This window comes from Bufo gargarizans, chromosome 2 (assembly GCF_014858855.1).
Source record: "Bufo gargarizans isolate SCDJY-AF-19 chromosome 2, ASM1485885v1, whole genome shotgun sequence".
Taxonomy (NCBI): Eukaryota; Metazoa; Chordata; class Amphibia; order Anura; family Bufonidae; genus Bufo; species Bufo gargarizans.
The window spans coordinates 267293164-267307595 of NC_058081.1; the positions used below are offsets into that span (position 1 = coordinate 267293164).

Sequence of the window (14432 nt, forward strand, 5' to 3'; positions counted from 1 at the left end):
ATAATGTATTCTCCCCCCCCCCCCCCAGTCCCTAGTTTAAATGTGCCTCCAATCTTCTAGCCATCTTTTACCCCAAAACAGCTGCACCTTCACCATTGAGGTGCAGTTTATCCCTATGATAGAGCCTGTAGCAGACAGAGAAGTTGGCCCAATTCTCCAAGAACCCAAACCCCTCCTTCCTATACCAGTTCTTGAGCCACTTGTTAACCTCCCTAATATCCTGCTGTCTTTCTGGTGTGGCTCGTGGTACAGGTAGTATTTCGGAAAACACTACCTTTGAGGTCCTTGCCCTTAGCTTGTGACCTAAATCCCTAAAATCATTTTTAAGGACGCTCCACCTACCTCTAACTTTTTCATTGATTCCAATGTAGACCAGGACTGCTGGATCTTTGCCAGCCCCTCCCAAAAATCTCAATGTGATCTGCGATATGTCGAATTTGAGCACCAGGAAGACAACACATCGTTTGACTATCCTGGTCTTTGTGACAGATCGCCCTATCTGTACCCCTAATAATTGAGTCTCCCACTACCAGCAGCTGTCTGGCCTTCCCTACTCTCCTGGTCCCCTGCTTATTCAAGCCGACATTCCCCTCATCTGCCAACCTTGCAAACTTGTTGGGGTGTGCTAGGCTCCCTGGCACTCTTTCCTATATCCCGCTTTCTAACCCAGCTAGCTACCTCACTTTCATGATCCTCCATACTACCACCATCCCCCGCATCTATAGAGTGCATGCTCAGTAAACAGCAAACTCTTTTTTTTACAAATTCCCAATGCTGCTCAGTGTCGGAATTTGCTAATTTAGATACAGGATGTGCATGTTCCAGGAGCATATAGATTTGACAAGACGTGCACTGGACTGCTTTGTCAATAATGGAACACATACTAATGGGGATTACACAAGAAAAGAGAAAAAATGCAATGATACAGAGCAATGATAAGCAACGGACTTACTGTAGTCCCTGAATCTCAATTCACTTAATCTAAAGTTACACACTTAATACAAACACACACTTGAAGTCAAACACGCAAACGCTGACAAACTCGCGTTGTTTGTCTGCTTGTATAAGTGCTGCTCCCAAACAACTTCAAACCAGATTGCTGTTTTTTTGTTTGTTTTTTCCCCCTCTGGCTTCAAAGTAAAAATAGACTTAAAAAGTTAATATAGACAAATTTGGTATTGTGTCCGTAACAACCTGCTTTATAAAAATAACACATGATCTATCTTATCAGGTGAACACTGTAAAAAAAACAACAACATTTTTTAGTTACCCTGCCTCACAAAGTGTAATATTAAGTGATCAAAAATCATATCTACTCCAAAATAGTACCAATAAAACGGTCATCTTATCCTGTAGTTTCCAAAATGGGGTCACTTTTGGGGAATTTCTACTGTAGGGGTGCATCAGGGAGTTTACAAATGTGACATGTGACAGTGAAATCTGCCCTCCAAAATCCATATGTTACTCCTTCCCTTCTTCGCTACATAGCAGTTTATGACCACATATGGAGTGTTTCTGTGAACTGCAGAATCAGGGTAATAAATATTGAGTTTTGATTTGCTGTTAACCCTTGCTGCCTTACAGGAAAAAATTGATTTAAATAATGAAATTTTTAAATTTGTCCTCTATTTTCCTTTAATTCTTGTGGAACACCTAAAGGGTTAACAGAGTTAGTAAAATCATATTGGAATAACTTGAAGGGTTTCTAAAATGGGGTCATTTATGGGTGGTTTCTATTATGTAAGGCCCACAAAGTGACTTCACAACTGAATTGGTCCTTTAACCCTTTCCCGCAATATTACATCCATGTACGTGGGGGATTGTGGTGCCTTACCGCATCCCCACATGCATGTACGTGATCGGTTTTTAGTTTGGCATTTTTTCATTTGGCAATCCAATAATAGCTCCTTGCAAAATTGCTCCTTGCTAAAAACTTGCAAAATTCCCATTATACCCCTAGATGAATACATTGAATGGTGTAATTTTATTAAATGAGTCATTTCTTCAATTTCCTTTTGTTCTAGCACCCCTAAAGCCTAGTTTGTGCGTTTTTCACTGTTTGGGTGCCTATGGGTGTCTTCAAATGCGACATGGTGCCTGAAAATTATTCCAGCGAAATCTGCCTTCCAAAGGCCACACTGTGTTATTCCCATTCTGAGCCCCGCTGTGTGCTCATACAGTATTTAGGAGAAAATGGGTAACCGATTATTGGGTGCATTTTCTCCTGATGCCACTTGTTAAAATAAAAAATTTGGGCCTAAAGCGAGATATTCTTGTAAAATATGAAATTTTTCATTTTCTTTCTAAATTCTATGAAACGGCTATTGGGCCAAAGTGCTCAGTGGGGTGCCTCAGGGTATCTTCAAATAAGACATGGTGCCTGAAAACGATTCCAGAGAACTCTGCCTTCCAAAAGCCATACAGTGTTCCTCCTATCCTGAGCCCCGCTGTGCACCCATATAGCATTTTATGACCACATATGGGGTGTTTCTGTAAACTTAAGAATCGGGGTAACAAATATTGAGGTTTAATTTGCAAAAATCTGCAAAAAAAGGTCCCTTTCACACGGACGAGTATTCCGCGCGGATGCGATGCATGAGTTGAACGCATTGCACCCGCACTAAATACCGACCCATTCATTTCTATGGGGCTGTTCACATGAGCGGTGATTTTCACGCATCACTTATGCGTTGCGTGAAAATCGCAGCATGCTCCTCTTTGTGCGTTGAGGTGCGATAATCCATGCAATGCAGGCCCCATAGAAGTGAATGGGGTTGCGATTTTCATGCACGGTTGCTAGGAGACGATCTGGATGGAGACCCGATCATTTTTATTTTCCCTTATAACATGGTTATAAGGGAAAATAATAGCATTCTGAATACAGAATGCATAGTACAATTGGGCTGGAAGGGTTAAAAATAAAATAAAAAATAATTTGACTCACCTTAGTCCACTTGCTCGCGTAGCCCGCATCTCCTTCTGTCTTGATCTTAGCTTTTTGTAGCAACAAGGACCTTTGGTGACATCACAGTCATCACATGATCCATCACATGATCTTTTACCATGGTGATGGATCATGTGATGACTGTGACGTCACCAAAGGTCCTTGTTGCTACAAAAAGCTAAGATCAAGACAGAAGGAGATGCCGGGCTGCACGAGCAAGTGGACTAAGGGGAGTTAAATTTTTTTTTTTTTTTACCCTTCCAGCTCAATTTTACTATGCATTCTGTATTCAGAATGCTATTATTTTCCCTTATAACCATGTTATAAGGGAAAATAATACAGTCTACAGAACATCGAGAAGTTCGGGTTTGGGTACCAAACACGCGTGATTTTTATCATGCGAGTGCAAAACGCATGACAATGTTTTGCACTCGCGCGGAAAAATCGCTGGTGTTCTCGCAACGCACCCGCACATTTTCCCGCAACGCCCTTGTGAAAGGGGCCTTAAAGGGTTAACAACGTTTGTAAAATAAATTTTGAATACCTTGAGGGGTGTAGTTTCTAAAATGGGGTAATTTTGGGGTGGTTTCTATTATATAAGCCCCACTAAGGCTACTTTCACATTAGTGTTTTTCTTTTCAGGCATAGAGTTCCGTCACAGGGGCTCTATACCGGAAAAGAACTGATCAGGCATATCCCCATGCATTCTGAATGGAGAGTAATCCGTTCAGGATGCATTAGGATGTCTTCAGTTAAGTCATTTTCACTGATCAGGCAAAAGTGAAAACCGTAGCATGCTACGGTTTTATTTCCGGCGAAAAAGACTGAAGACTTGCCTGAATGCCGGAACCGGCATTTTTTTCTATAAGAAATGTATTAGTGTATTATTCAAAATACCAGAATGCCGGATCCGTCCTTCCGGTCTGCGCATCCGTAGACCTTTAAAAATGAGAAAAAAATAATACCGGATCCATTTTGCCTGATTACACCGGAAAAACTGATCCGGTATTGCAATGCATTTTTTCTGACTGATCAGGCATTTTTCAGACTGATCAGGATCCTAATCAGTCTGAAAAATGCCTGATCAGTCAGGAAAAATTACATGCGTTTGCATACAGTCAGGCAATGGAACTGACTTCCGGAATCAAACAACGTAAGTGTGAAAGTACCCTAAGTGACTTCAGACCTGAACTGGTCCTTAAAAATTGGGTTTTGGAAATGTTCTGAAAAATTTTAAAAATTTTGCTTCTAAACTTCTAAGCCTTCTAACGTCTTAAAATATATATATATTTACAAATTGATGCAAACATGAAGTAGACATATGGTAAATGTAAAGTAATAACTATTTTGTGAGGTACCACAATCTGAAAACCACAGAAATTGAAATTTTGAAAATTGTGCATTTTTAAAAAATTTCTGTAAATTTGGGATTTTTTTTTAAATAAATGTAAAACATATTGACTCAAATTTATCTCCAAAGTTATTACCACATAAAGTGAAACCTGTCGGATTTGCAAAATGTGGCTTGGTCTTGAAGGGGTTAAAAAGCCAGCTTTGGATTTTTTTTTGAAAATTGCTTTTAAAATACCATACCATGTATTTTTTTTTTTGTTTGTTTTAAGCACCTGGATGGATATATAGATAGAGATATATAGAGAGAGATAGATAGATAGATAGAGATATATATATATATATATATATATATATATATATATATATAATTATATAGAGAGAGAGATATATATATATATATATATATATATATATATATCCATTCAAAAAGAAAACCTTGAATAAAAATTAAGTTTTAACAATAAAGCACAGTGGGCTACATTATGTTGCCTATTAGTTTAGGTCAATACAGATCTGAGAAATGTAGTTAGAATTTTCTATCAATTCCATGGTTCATGGTTTTGGATGAAGCTGAAGCAACATGATGCTGTTTGCTTAGTCATAATGTCATCTGTCAATTTATAATCAGGGCTAGTGTCTGATATGGCGACCTGATGAAAAAATAACATTTGCTGTCCCTTTATCTTTTCTGTTAACTACTCAGTTTTTTTCTTATAGGAGAAAATATTTCCAAAGTTTTTAACAAAGGAAATGGAAGGAATGTTTATAGAAGAGCTGCGTGCTTCAGTCAATTTACTAATGGCCAACCTAGAAAGTCTTCCAGTGTCTAAAGGTGGTCCTGAGTTTAAACTACAAAAGTTAAAGCGCTCGCAGAATTCTGCTTTTCTAGACATTGGAGACGAAAGTGAAGTTCAGTTGGCAAAATCTGATGTTGTCCTGTCTTTTACATTGGAGGTATGGATATTTAAGAGGTGGCTGGGCAGCCTGATCAGTTTTGTATGTATAATTTGCTAAAACTAAATGTTCATGTAACATTTTTAAAAATTTCATAATACATTATATAGTACAGTCGTGGCCAAAAGTTTTGAGAATTACATAAATATTGGAAAAGTTGCTGCTTAAGTTTTTGTAATACCAATTTGCATATACTCCAGAATGTTATGAAGAATGATCAGATAAATTGCATAGTCCTTCTTTGCCATGAAAATTAACTTAATCCCCAAAAAACTTTCCACTGCATTTCATTGCTGTCATTAAAGGACCTGCTGAGATCATTTCAGTAATCGTCTTGTTAACTCAGGTGAGAATGTTGACGAGCACAAGGCTGGAGATCATTATGTCAGGCTGATTGGGTTAAAATGGCAGACTTGACCTGTTAAAAGGAGGGTGATGCTTGAAATCATTGTTCTTCCATTGTTAACCATGGTGACCTGCAAAGAAACGTGTGCAGCCATCATTCGTTGCATAAAAATGGCTTCACAGGCAAGGATATTGTGGCTACTAAGATTGCACCTCCATCAACAATTTATAGGATCATCAAGAACTTCAAGGAAAGAGGTTCAATTCTTGTTAAGAAGGCTTCAGGGCGTCCAAGAAAGTCCAGCAAGCGACAGGATCGTCTCCTAAAGAGGATTCAGCTGCGGGATCGGAGTGCCACCAGTGCAGAGCTTGCTCAGGAATGGCAGCAGGCAGGTGTGAGCGCATCTGCACGCACAGTGAGGCGAAGACTTTTGGAAGATGGCCTGGTGTCAAGAAGGGCAGCAAAGAAGCCACTTCTCTCCAAAAAAAAAAAAAAAACATCAGGGACAGATTGATCTTCTGCAGAAAATATGGTGAATGGACTGCTGAGGACTGGGGCAAAGTCATATTCTCGGATGAAGCCTCTTCCCGATTGTTTGGGGCATCAGGAAAAAGGCTTGTCTGGAGAAGAAAAGGTGAACGCTACCATCAGTCCTGTGTCATGCCAACAGTAAAGCATCCTGAGACCATTCATGTGTGGGGTTGCTTCTCATCCAAGGGAGTGGGCTCACTCACAATTTTGCCCAAAAACACAGCCATGAATAAAGAATGGTACCAAAACACCCTCCAACAGCAACTTCTTCCAACAACAGTTTGGTGAAGAACAATGCATTTTCCAGCACGATGGAGCACCGTGCCATAAGGCAAAAGTGATAACTAAGTGGTCCGGGACCAAAACGTTGACATTTTGGGTCCATGGCCTGGAAACTCCCCAGATCTTAATCGCATTGAGGTCCTGAAAAAGAAGGGCTAACACTGCAAATACTGACTCTTTGCATAAATGTCATGTAATTGGCGATAAAAGCCTTTGAAACGTATGAAGTGCGTGTAATTATATTTCACTATATCACAGAAACAACTGAAACAAAGATCTAAAAGCAGTATAGCAGCAAACTTTGTGAAAACTAATATTTGTGTCATTCTCAAAACTTTTGGCCACGACTGTACATTAAATAGTGCCATTAAAAATACAATCAGCCCCACACTAAACAAACCCTCTTCAGGGCTATGTTGATAGAAAAAAAAAAATATGTTTTGGCTCATTGAAAGTGGGGATGAAAAACAAAATGCCTTTGGTGGGGAGGGGCTAAAGGGGATGCCTAAGGGCTCTTTCACACTAGCGGATGTCGCGCGTGTAATCTGCTGCGTGAAAGAGAGCCAAGCCCCGTTCCAGACAGCAGAGACACGGAGCATTAACATCTTTGATATTGATAAGTGAGATATTGATACGTGAGATAAAGTTGTGATTTTGTAGTAAAAAGGTCACAGAGAGGCAAAGAGCATTATCAATCATGTTAATGCTCCGTGTCTCTGCTGTCCGGAATGGGGCTTGGCTCTCGTTCACGCAGCAGATTGCCCACACGGCATCCGCTTGTGTGAAAGAGCCCTAATTTGGAAAATCTATTTTCCAAGACTGTTTAGGCTGCGTTCACACGACATTGAAAAACTGTCTGTGGGGCTATTCACATAGCCGGGTGCACTATGGGGGTGTACTGAGGGCACTGCAGGGTTTGGTATGCTAAACAAAAAAACTGGCATTCATCAGTTTTTCATGGCCTTTTTTAATGAAAAAAAAAAATGCTAAATAGATACAAAAATGGATACAAAACAACCCTAAAAAATTTACAAACGGCTAGAAAGTGGATGCAGAATGACCATAAAAAACTTAGTCTGTTTTTAATGGCTTTTTATATTTTATTTATCCCAACTATTCCATTAGGTTTCTCAGCAGATTACATTTGTTTTCGGGTGTAGCCCATCTGTGGGACATCCTGTGATCAATTTATTGTCGTCGTCTTCTTGTTATATTAACAATTTAAGAACAAATTGATTATCTTTAGTGCTGTTCAATGTAGTACTTACTGAAGTAAAAGTGATTTAATTGTATGTGTGCATCTTCCTTGTGCATGAGTTCATATTCAATTTTTCTTAAATGAAAATATATTCTGCATGCAGTTTAAATGTTTTCTTTGTTCTATTTTCTTGTATCAGTGTTTTCTTGTAGTTTAAAGGCGTTTTTCCCATCTCAGACAATAGGGTCTGCCCCCATATGCCCCCATTTTCTGATAGGTGCGGTCCCAGACGGCAACGCAGCCAGCAAAGTGAAGGAGGGTGCACTGTGCATGCGTGGCTGCCCTCCATTCATTTCTATGGGCCTCCGAAAATAGCCGAGCGTTGGCTCGGCTATTTCTGTCGGCCCCCTAGAAGTGAATAAAAGCTGTGGCTGCACTCCCATTTATTTCTATGTGGATTCTGAAAATAGCCAAGCGTGCCACTCGGCGGGTCAATAAGAGAGCTTGGTGGTGGCCAAACCCGGCACTGCCGGCCGCCACTTTGCTGTACCTATCAGAAAATGAAGGCATATCCTAGAGATATGCCCCCATTGTCTGAGATGGGAATACCCCTTTAAGGTACTCTTGCAGTCTAGGCTCACCCTTAAAAAAAATGCAATGATTGACAGCCTTCCCCTTTCCACACTTCAATTATTAAAAGGGGCTGTTCCATTACAATTTATGCCTTATACGTGGATCAAGCTGCCGCTTTCCATGGTAGGAAGGACCAACCTTATAAAAATGATTTTGATGCCCCAGTTACTGTATCTCCTACATAATGCTCCTTGCTGGGTACCGATTCGATTTTTCTATTAAGTGAATGCCCTGTTTAGAGACTTAATTTGGAAGAAAGGGGTCCCCCGTATTAAACTTGGCACTCTACGGCGACCAAAAACGAATGGAGGTCTGGCCTTACCGGACCCGTGGCTATATTATCTGTCGAGTCAGCTACAACACATTAGAGGATGGGGAGACATAGAGAAAGTGAACACGGTAGGGAAAATAGTGAGATTTCTTGTAGGACGGACATGTTTGATGTCTGCACTGGAGGATGGTGCCTTTCGTGTTATGGGGAACGATATGGAGTACTGAACACCATTCACAAGGTGTGGTGGAAATCCAGGGATGTCACAAAGATCACTGGGTATACGGCGTATACCCCAATTTGGCTTAACTATATGTACAAAGAGTTGGATAAACTGGAGGCTAGGGTACACAATCTGGTTCGAATGGAGAAGTACATCTATCAGAAGAGAGGGTCCATAAAAAGGTTTGAGACAGTGTGGTTTTTCCTGGATGCAGCATTACAGTGGAGTATTTAGCCCATAGGTCAGTTATGCTGTAAAGTATTGTCTGGATGTTTCTAGTTACTAAGTGCAAGGACGATATGAGTATGGAGTGCTTGGATGATAAATGCTGACGGGATATATATGAGTATAAGATGGGTATGTGATGTATGGCCTGGAATATGGAATACGATATATGCATGGCATGTGTATGAGGATCTACTGCCGGACTTATTGCACGATTTGTGGACTCTGGACTCAATTGGTCACGAGACTCTGGGAAGGGGGGGGGGGGAGGGGAGGGAGGTGGAAGGGTAGGTTGGGTTACCTTTTGTTCTCAATATGCTTGTGAAAATCAAATAAAAATATCTGATAAAAAAAAATGTATGCCTTATCCACAAGATAGGGGATGAGTGTCAGATTGGCGGGGGTCCGATCAGACACTTCCCCTATAAGCCAAATGTTTCTAAATTCTATGAAACACCTGTGGAGTCAAAGCACTAACTACACCCTTCACTTTCCAAAATTGGGTCACTTTTTGGGGGTTTCTTTTGTAGAGGTACCTTAGGGGCTCTTTAAATTCGACTTGGTGCCTAAAAACCATTCCATCTAAATATGCCCTCCAAAAGCCATATGGTGCTCCTTCCCTCCTGAGCCCTGCAGTGTGCCCATACAGCAATTTGCAATCACATATGGGCTGTTTCTGTATTCAGGAGAAAATAAGTAAAGAACAATATTTGGGGTGCTGTTTACCTATTACCCTGTGTGAAAATGAAAAATTTGGGCTTAAAGTGTAACTGCCATTTGTATATATTTTTTTCTTCTAATGTGTAGGGACAGTGATAGAGAATTTTTTTCAATACACTTTATTTAGAGTACTTGTACATTTACAATGCCTTGCAAAAGTATCCCCCCCCCCCCCCGACCTTTTTTCGTGTTTTCTTACATTACAGCCTTAAGTTCAATCTGAATTCTATGTGATGGATCAAAACACAATAGTCTAAGTTGGTGAAGTGAATTGAGAAAAATATATAAATAAAACTATTGTTTAGAAATAGAAAACAGAAAATTGGCATGTGTGTATGTATCACCCCCTTTGTTAGGAAGCCCATAAAAAGCTCTGGTGCAACTAATTACCTTCAGAAGTAACATACTTTAGTGAAATGATGTCCACCTGTGTTTTATTACATACACACCTTTTTTGAAAGACCCCAGAGGCGGCAACACCTAAGCAAGAGGAATCGCTAACCAAATACTGCCATGAAGACCAAGGAACTCTCCAAACAAGTTAGGGACAATGTTGTTGAGAAGTAAGAGTCTGGGTTAGGTAAAAAAATAATAATAATATCCAAATCTTTGATGATCCCTAAGGAGCACCATCAAATCTATCATAACCAAATGGAAAAAACACGGCACAACAGCAAACCTCCCAAGAGACGGTCGCCCACCAAAACTCACAGACTGGGCAAGGAGGGCATTAATCAGAGAGGCAGCACAGAGACCTAAGGTAACCCTGGAAGAGCTTGCAGAGTTCCACAGCAGAGACTGGATTATCTGTACATAGGACGACAATAAGCCGTACGCTCCATAGAGTTGGGCTTTACGGCAGAGTGGCCAGAAGAAAGCCATTACTTTCAGCTAAAAACAAAAAGGCACGTTGTGAGTTTGCGAAAAGGCATGTGGGAGACTCCCAAAATATATGGAGGAAGGTGCTCTGGTCCGATGAGACTAAAATTGAATTTAAATTGGTTTAAGGGGGAACATGTAAATGTGTTGGAATGGCCTAGTCAAAGCCCAGATCTCAATCCAATAGAAAATCTGTGGTCAGACTTAGGCCCCATGCACACGGCCGTGTTTCACAGCCGTGTGCGGGCCGTGGAACCGCGGCCTGGATCCCTCCTAAGAGCAGGAGCGCACGGCGTCACTGGTTGCTATGACGCCGTGCGCTCCCTGCTGCCGCCGCAATACAGTAATACACTGGTATGATCTATACCAGTGTATTACTGTACTGTGCTGGCAGCAGGGAGCGCACGGCGTCATAGCAACCAGTGACGCCGTGCGCTCCTGCTCTTAGGAGGGATCCAGGCCGCGGTTCCCCGGCCCGCACACGGCTGTGAAACACGGCCGTGTGCATGGGGCCTTAGATTGCTGTTCACAAGCACAAACAATCCAACTTGAAGGAGCTGGGGCAGTTTTGCAAGGAGGAATGGGCAAAAATCCCAGTGGTAAGCTGTGGCAAGCTCATAGAGACTTATCCAAAGCAACATGGAGCTGTGATTGCTGCAAAAGATGGCTCTACAAAGTATTGAATTTAGGGGGGGGTAAATAGTTATGCTTGTTGACTTTTTTTTTGTTATTTTGTCCTATTCGTTGTTTGATTCACAATAACATGTGGACATGTTCTGTAAGTTAAATGATGCAAATCCTCAAACAATCTATGTTAATTCCAGGTTGTAAGGCACCAAAACACGAAAAAAGTCAAGGGGTGTGAATACTTTTGCAAGGCACTGTATATGAGAACACTTGCCTTAAAATGTCACTTAGCAGCGCTCTCTTGTGCGTTGTCGAGGCATATCTGTCTTCACATTACAAGGCAGAGCTGTCTGTGAAGGCAGCTGGGATTAATTATTTTTCCTTCACTGCTCCCTCCCTATATATATTGACCATTTTTGTAATATACTTTATTACGGATATCATACATTTTTATTAGAAAAAATAGCTATAAAGTCGGACATTTTGTGCCTTAGCATTGCTCCCTGTCTTCTGTCTTCGCCTGCAAAATGAGTCCGCAGCCGTTCTGTAATTTTGTGTAACGGGTGCGGACCCATTAATTTTCAATGGGACCACAAAAGATGCGGACAGCACTTCCGGTCCGTGGCCCCACAAAAAATTTGAATATGTCCTGTTGTCCTCATCCACAGACAAGAAAGGGCATTTCTATTATAGTGCCGGCCATGTGCGTTCCGCGAAATTCACATGGCTGGTGTCTGTGTTTTGCGGATCCACAATTTACAGATGCAAAACAGTTGCGGACGTGTGAATGGACTCTCAAACTGTGGAGACACGCTTCACACTGACTGCTGCTGCCTCTGTGTGTGTGTGTGTGTGTGTGTGTGTGTGTATATATATATATATATATGTGTGTGTGTATATATATATATATATATATATATATATATATATATATAGATAGTTTGAAGAAAGTGAGGAAGCAGCACACTGTATAAGCAGGGGGTGCACGTCCGGCCAGTGTGGACCAGCACCTAGGTCCAATGTACTAGAAGTGAAAAATAGCCAGCAGCACTCCAAATCAATTCAAAAGTTGATGATTTATTGGACCCAAAATCAGGCGACGTTTCAACAGCTTGTTGCTGTCTTTATCAAGCACAGTGCACATGTGTTACAGACACACTTTAAATAAGGGCATCAATCAAAAATAGATTAATCAATTGAACATAATACAGTGAATGTACAGTGAACGAACAATACATGTGATCATAGAAAATACATATAACAAATTGGCCTCATTTGGCAAAAATAATACATCAGACTAAAACAACATTAATTCCACATATCGTGATTTATATGGAATATAACATAATAAGTGTCAGTGATTACCCTAATAAGGTGAATTAAAAAACTCACTGTCAGGTGGGCAGCTGCATGGTTGGCGTTGAACATGCTCCTTGGCGTCCCCATACACGATTTGCGCATGCGCGAAAATACTATACGTAATTAGCGCATGCGCGAAAATCTCGTGATTAGCGCATGCGCGAAAATACACGTAATTAGCGCATGCGCGAAAATATCAAATCTCGCGATTCCATCCGTTTTCGAGCGGCTGGCTAACACCCACAACTAAGATGGGCGAAACTGGATCAAATGCATTGTGCGCATGTCAGAGCAGTAATGGGTGCCACCCAACACATATCACATGATCAAAGTGATCTCAATAGAGCTGCTAGTCCATGGAACCCGATACTATAAATGAATTGGGTCCTAGGGCAATGCCGCACGGCCACCCACATGTCAAAGCACGTATGGTAGTCGGGCACAGTGCCTCAAAGATCCAAAATCTAAACTATAAAAAATGTTTTACTTGATTTGTATATGAATGTCACATATTGATTGACAATTCATAATAATGAGATATCGGCGTAAAAAATGGGAAAACAAACCTACATCGCAGGGGGATCCCCACGGAACGCCACTATTCTCTCAAAAAGTAGCAACATTGATACCCATAAATGAATATAAGCATTCAATTCAAGGAAAAAAAGGGAAGAACAACCATAATAATGCAGGTACCATGGTCAAACGGATCAAATTTTTCTATATGAACGGTATACGGGGGCATCCAGAACAATGTACAACAAATTCCGCACAAATAGTAAAGCACTGAACCAGGCATATATTGGTTGAATAGAATAAATAGATATTGGGGAGCCACCTGGAACCAGGATGAACGTCACATCATGCAGTGCCTCCGCCAAGGCAGTGAGATCAAAATGAATCTAAAAACAAAGAGAGAAAATTTTAGCGATTCTCATAAAAAAATATACTTGATTCAGGATAATGATTCAAATGCAGAAACACACGTGCATTTGACCTACAGAAAGGGATACGGATCCTGCAGAGTAGAGAAGGCATAAGATATGGGCAGTGCCAGGGCCAAACTACACTAATCCACCCTAAAGTCCACGTTTAACCCATTAGGTTTTAACGTCTTTAGCGTATATATCCAGTATAACTCGCGTTTTTTAAGGATAGCCTGTCTATCTCCACCACGCCTCCCCAATTCTACCTGTTCCAAAACACGAAATCTCAAATCACTCTGTGTGTGCCCTGCCTCTTTAAAATGTTTGGACACTGGTAAATCCATCTTTTCTTTCCTGATGGAGTAGCGATGTTGATTCAATCGTGTCTTTACATCCCACGTGGTCTCACCAACATACCACTTCCCACACGGGCAGGTCAGTTGGTAGACCACGTAGGATGAGTCACAGGTCAAGAATTGAGTGATTTTCATCATCCCACCAGTGGCCGGATTTAAAAATGTATCTCCTTTGATCATAAGTTTGCAATGTATGCAATGATAGCAAGGGTAGCAGCCAGTACGAGTAGAACCACACATTGTCCTCACATTGATCCTGGCACTGCCCACATCCGCCTTCACCAATCTATCACCCACATTCCGTCCTCTCCGATAGGAGAAAAGAGGGGGTGCTTTAAATTCCGCAATTTGGGGAAAAAAGACACGATTGAATCAACATCGCTACTCCATCAGGAAAGAAAAGATGGATTTACCAGTGTCCAAACATTTTAAAGAGGCAGGGCACACACAGAGTGATTTGAGATTTCGTGTTTTGGAACAGGTAGAATTGGGGAGGCGTGGTGGAGATAGACAGGCTATCCTTAAAAAACGCGAGTTATACTGGATATATACGCTAAAGACGTTAAAACCTAATGGGTTAAACGTGGACTTTAGGGTGGATTAGT

The 14432-nt window shown here is 41.0% G+C and overlaps 1 protein-coding gene across 5 annotated transcripts in view; it reads left to right on the forward strand.

The window, feature by feature from the left end:
* CADPS2 (calcium dependent secretion activator 2) overlaps nucleotides 1-14432 on the forward strand; it is a 605828-nt gene that overhangs the window by 122105 nt on the left and 469291 nt on the right. For all 5 annotated transcript variants that reach the window (XM_044280279.1, XM_044280275.1, XM_044280277.1 and 2 more), the window contains exon 5: nucleotides 5015-5251. In XM_044280279.1, the coding sequence (XP_044136214.1) occupies nucleotides 5015-5251 (237 nt within the window). The remainder of the gene's footprint in view (nucleotides 1-5014; nucleotides 5252-14432) is intronic.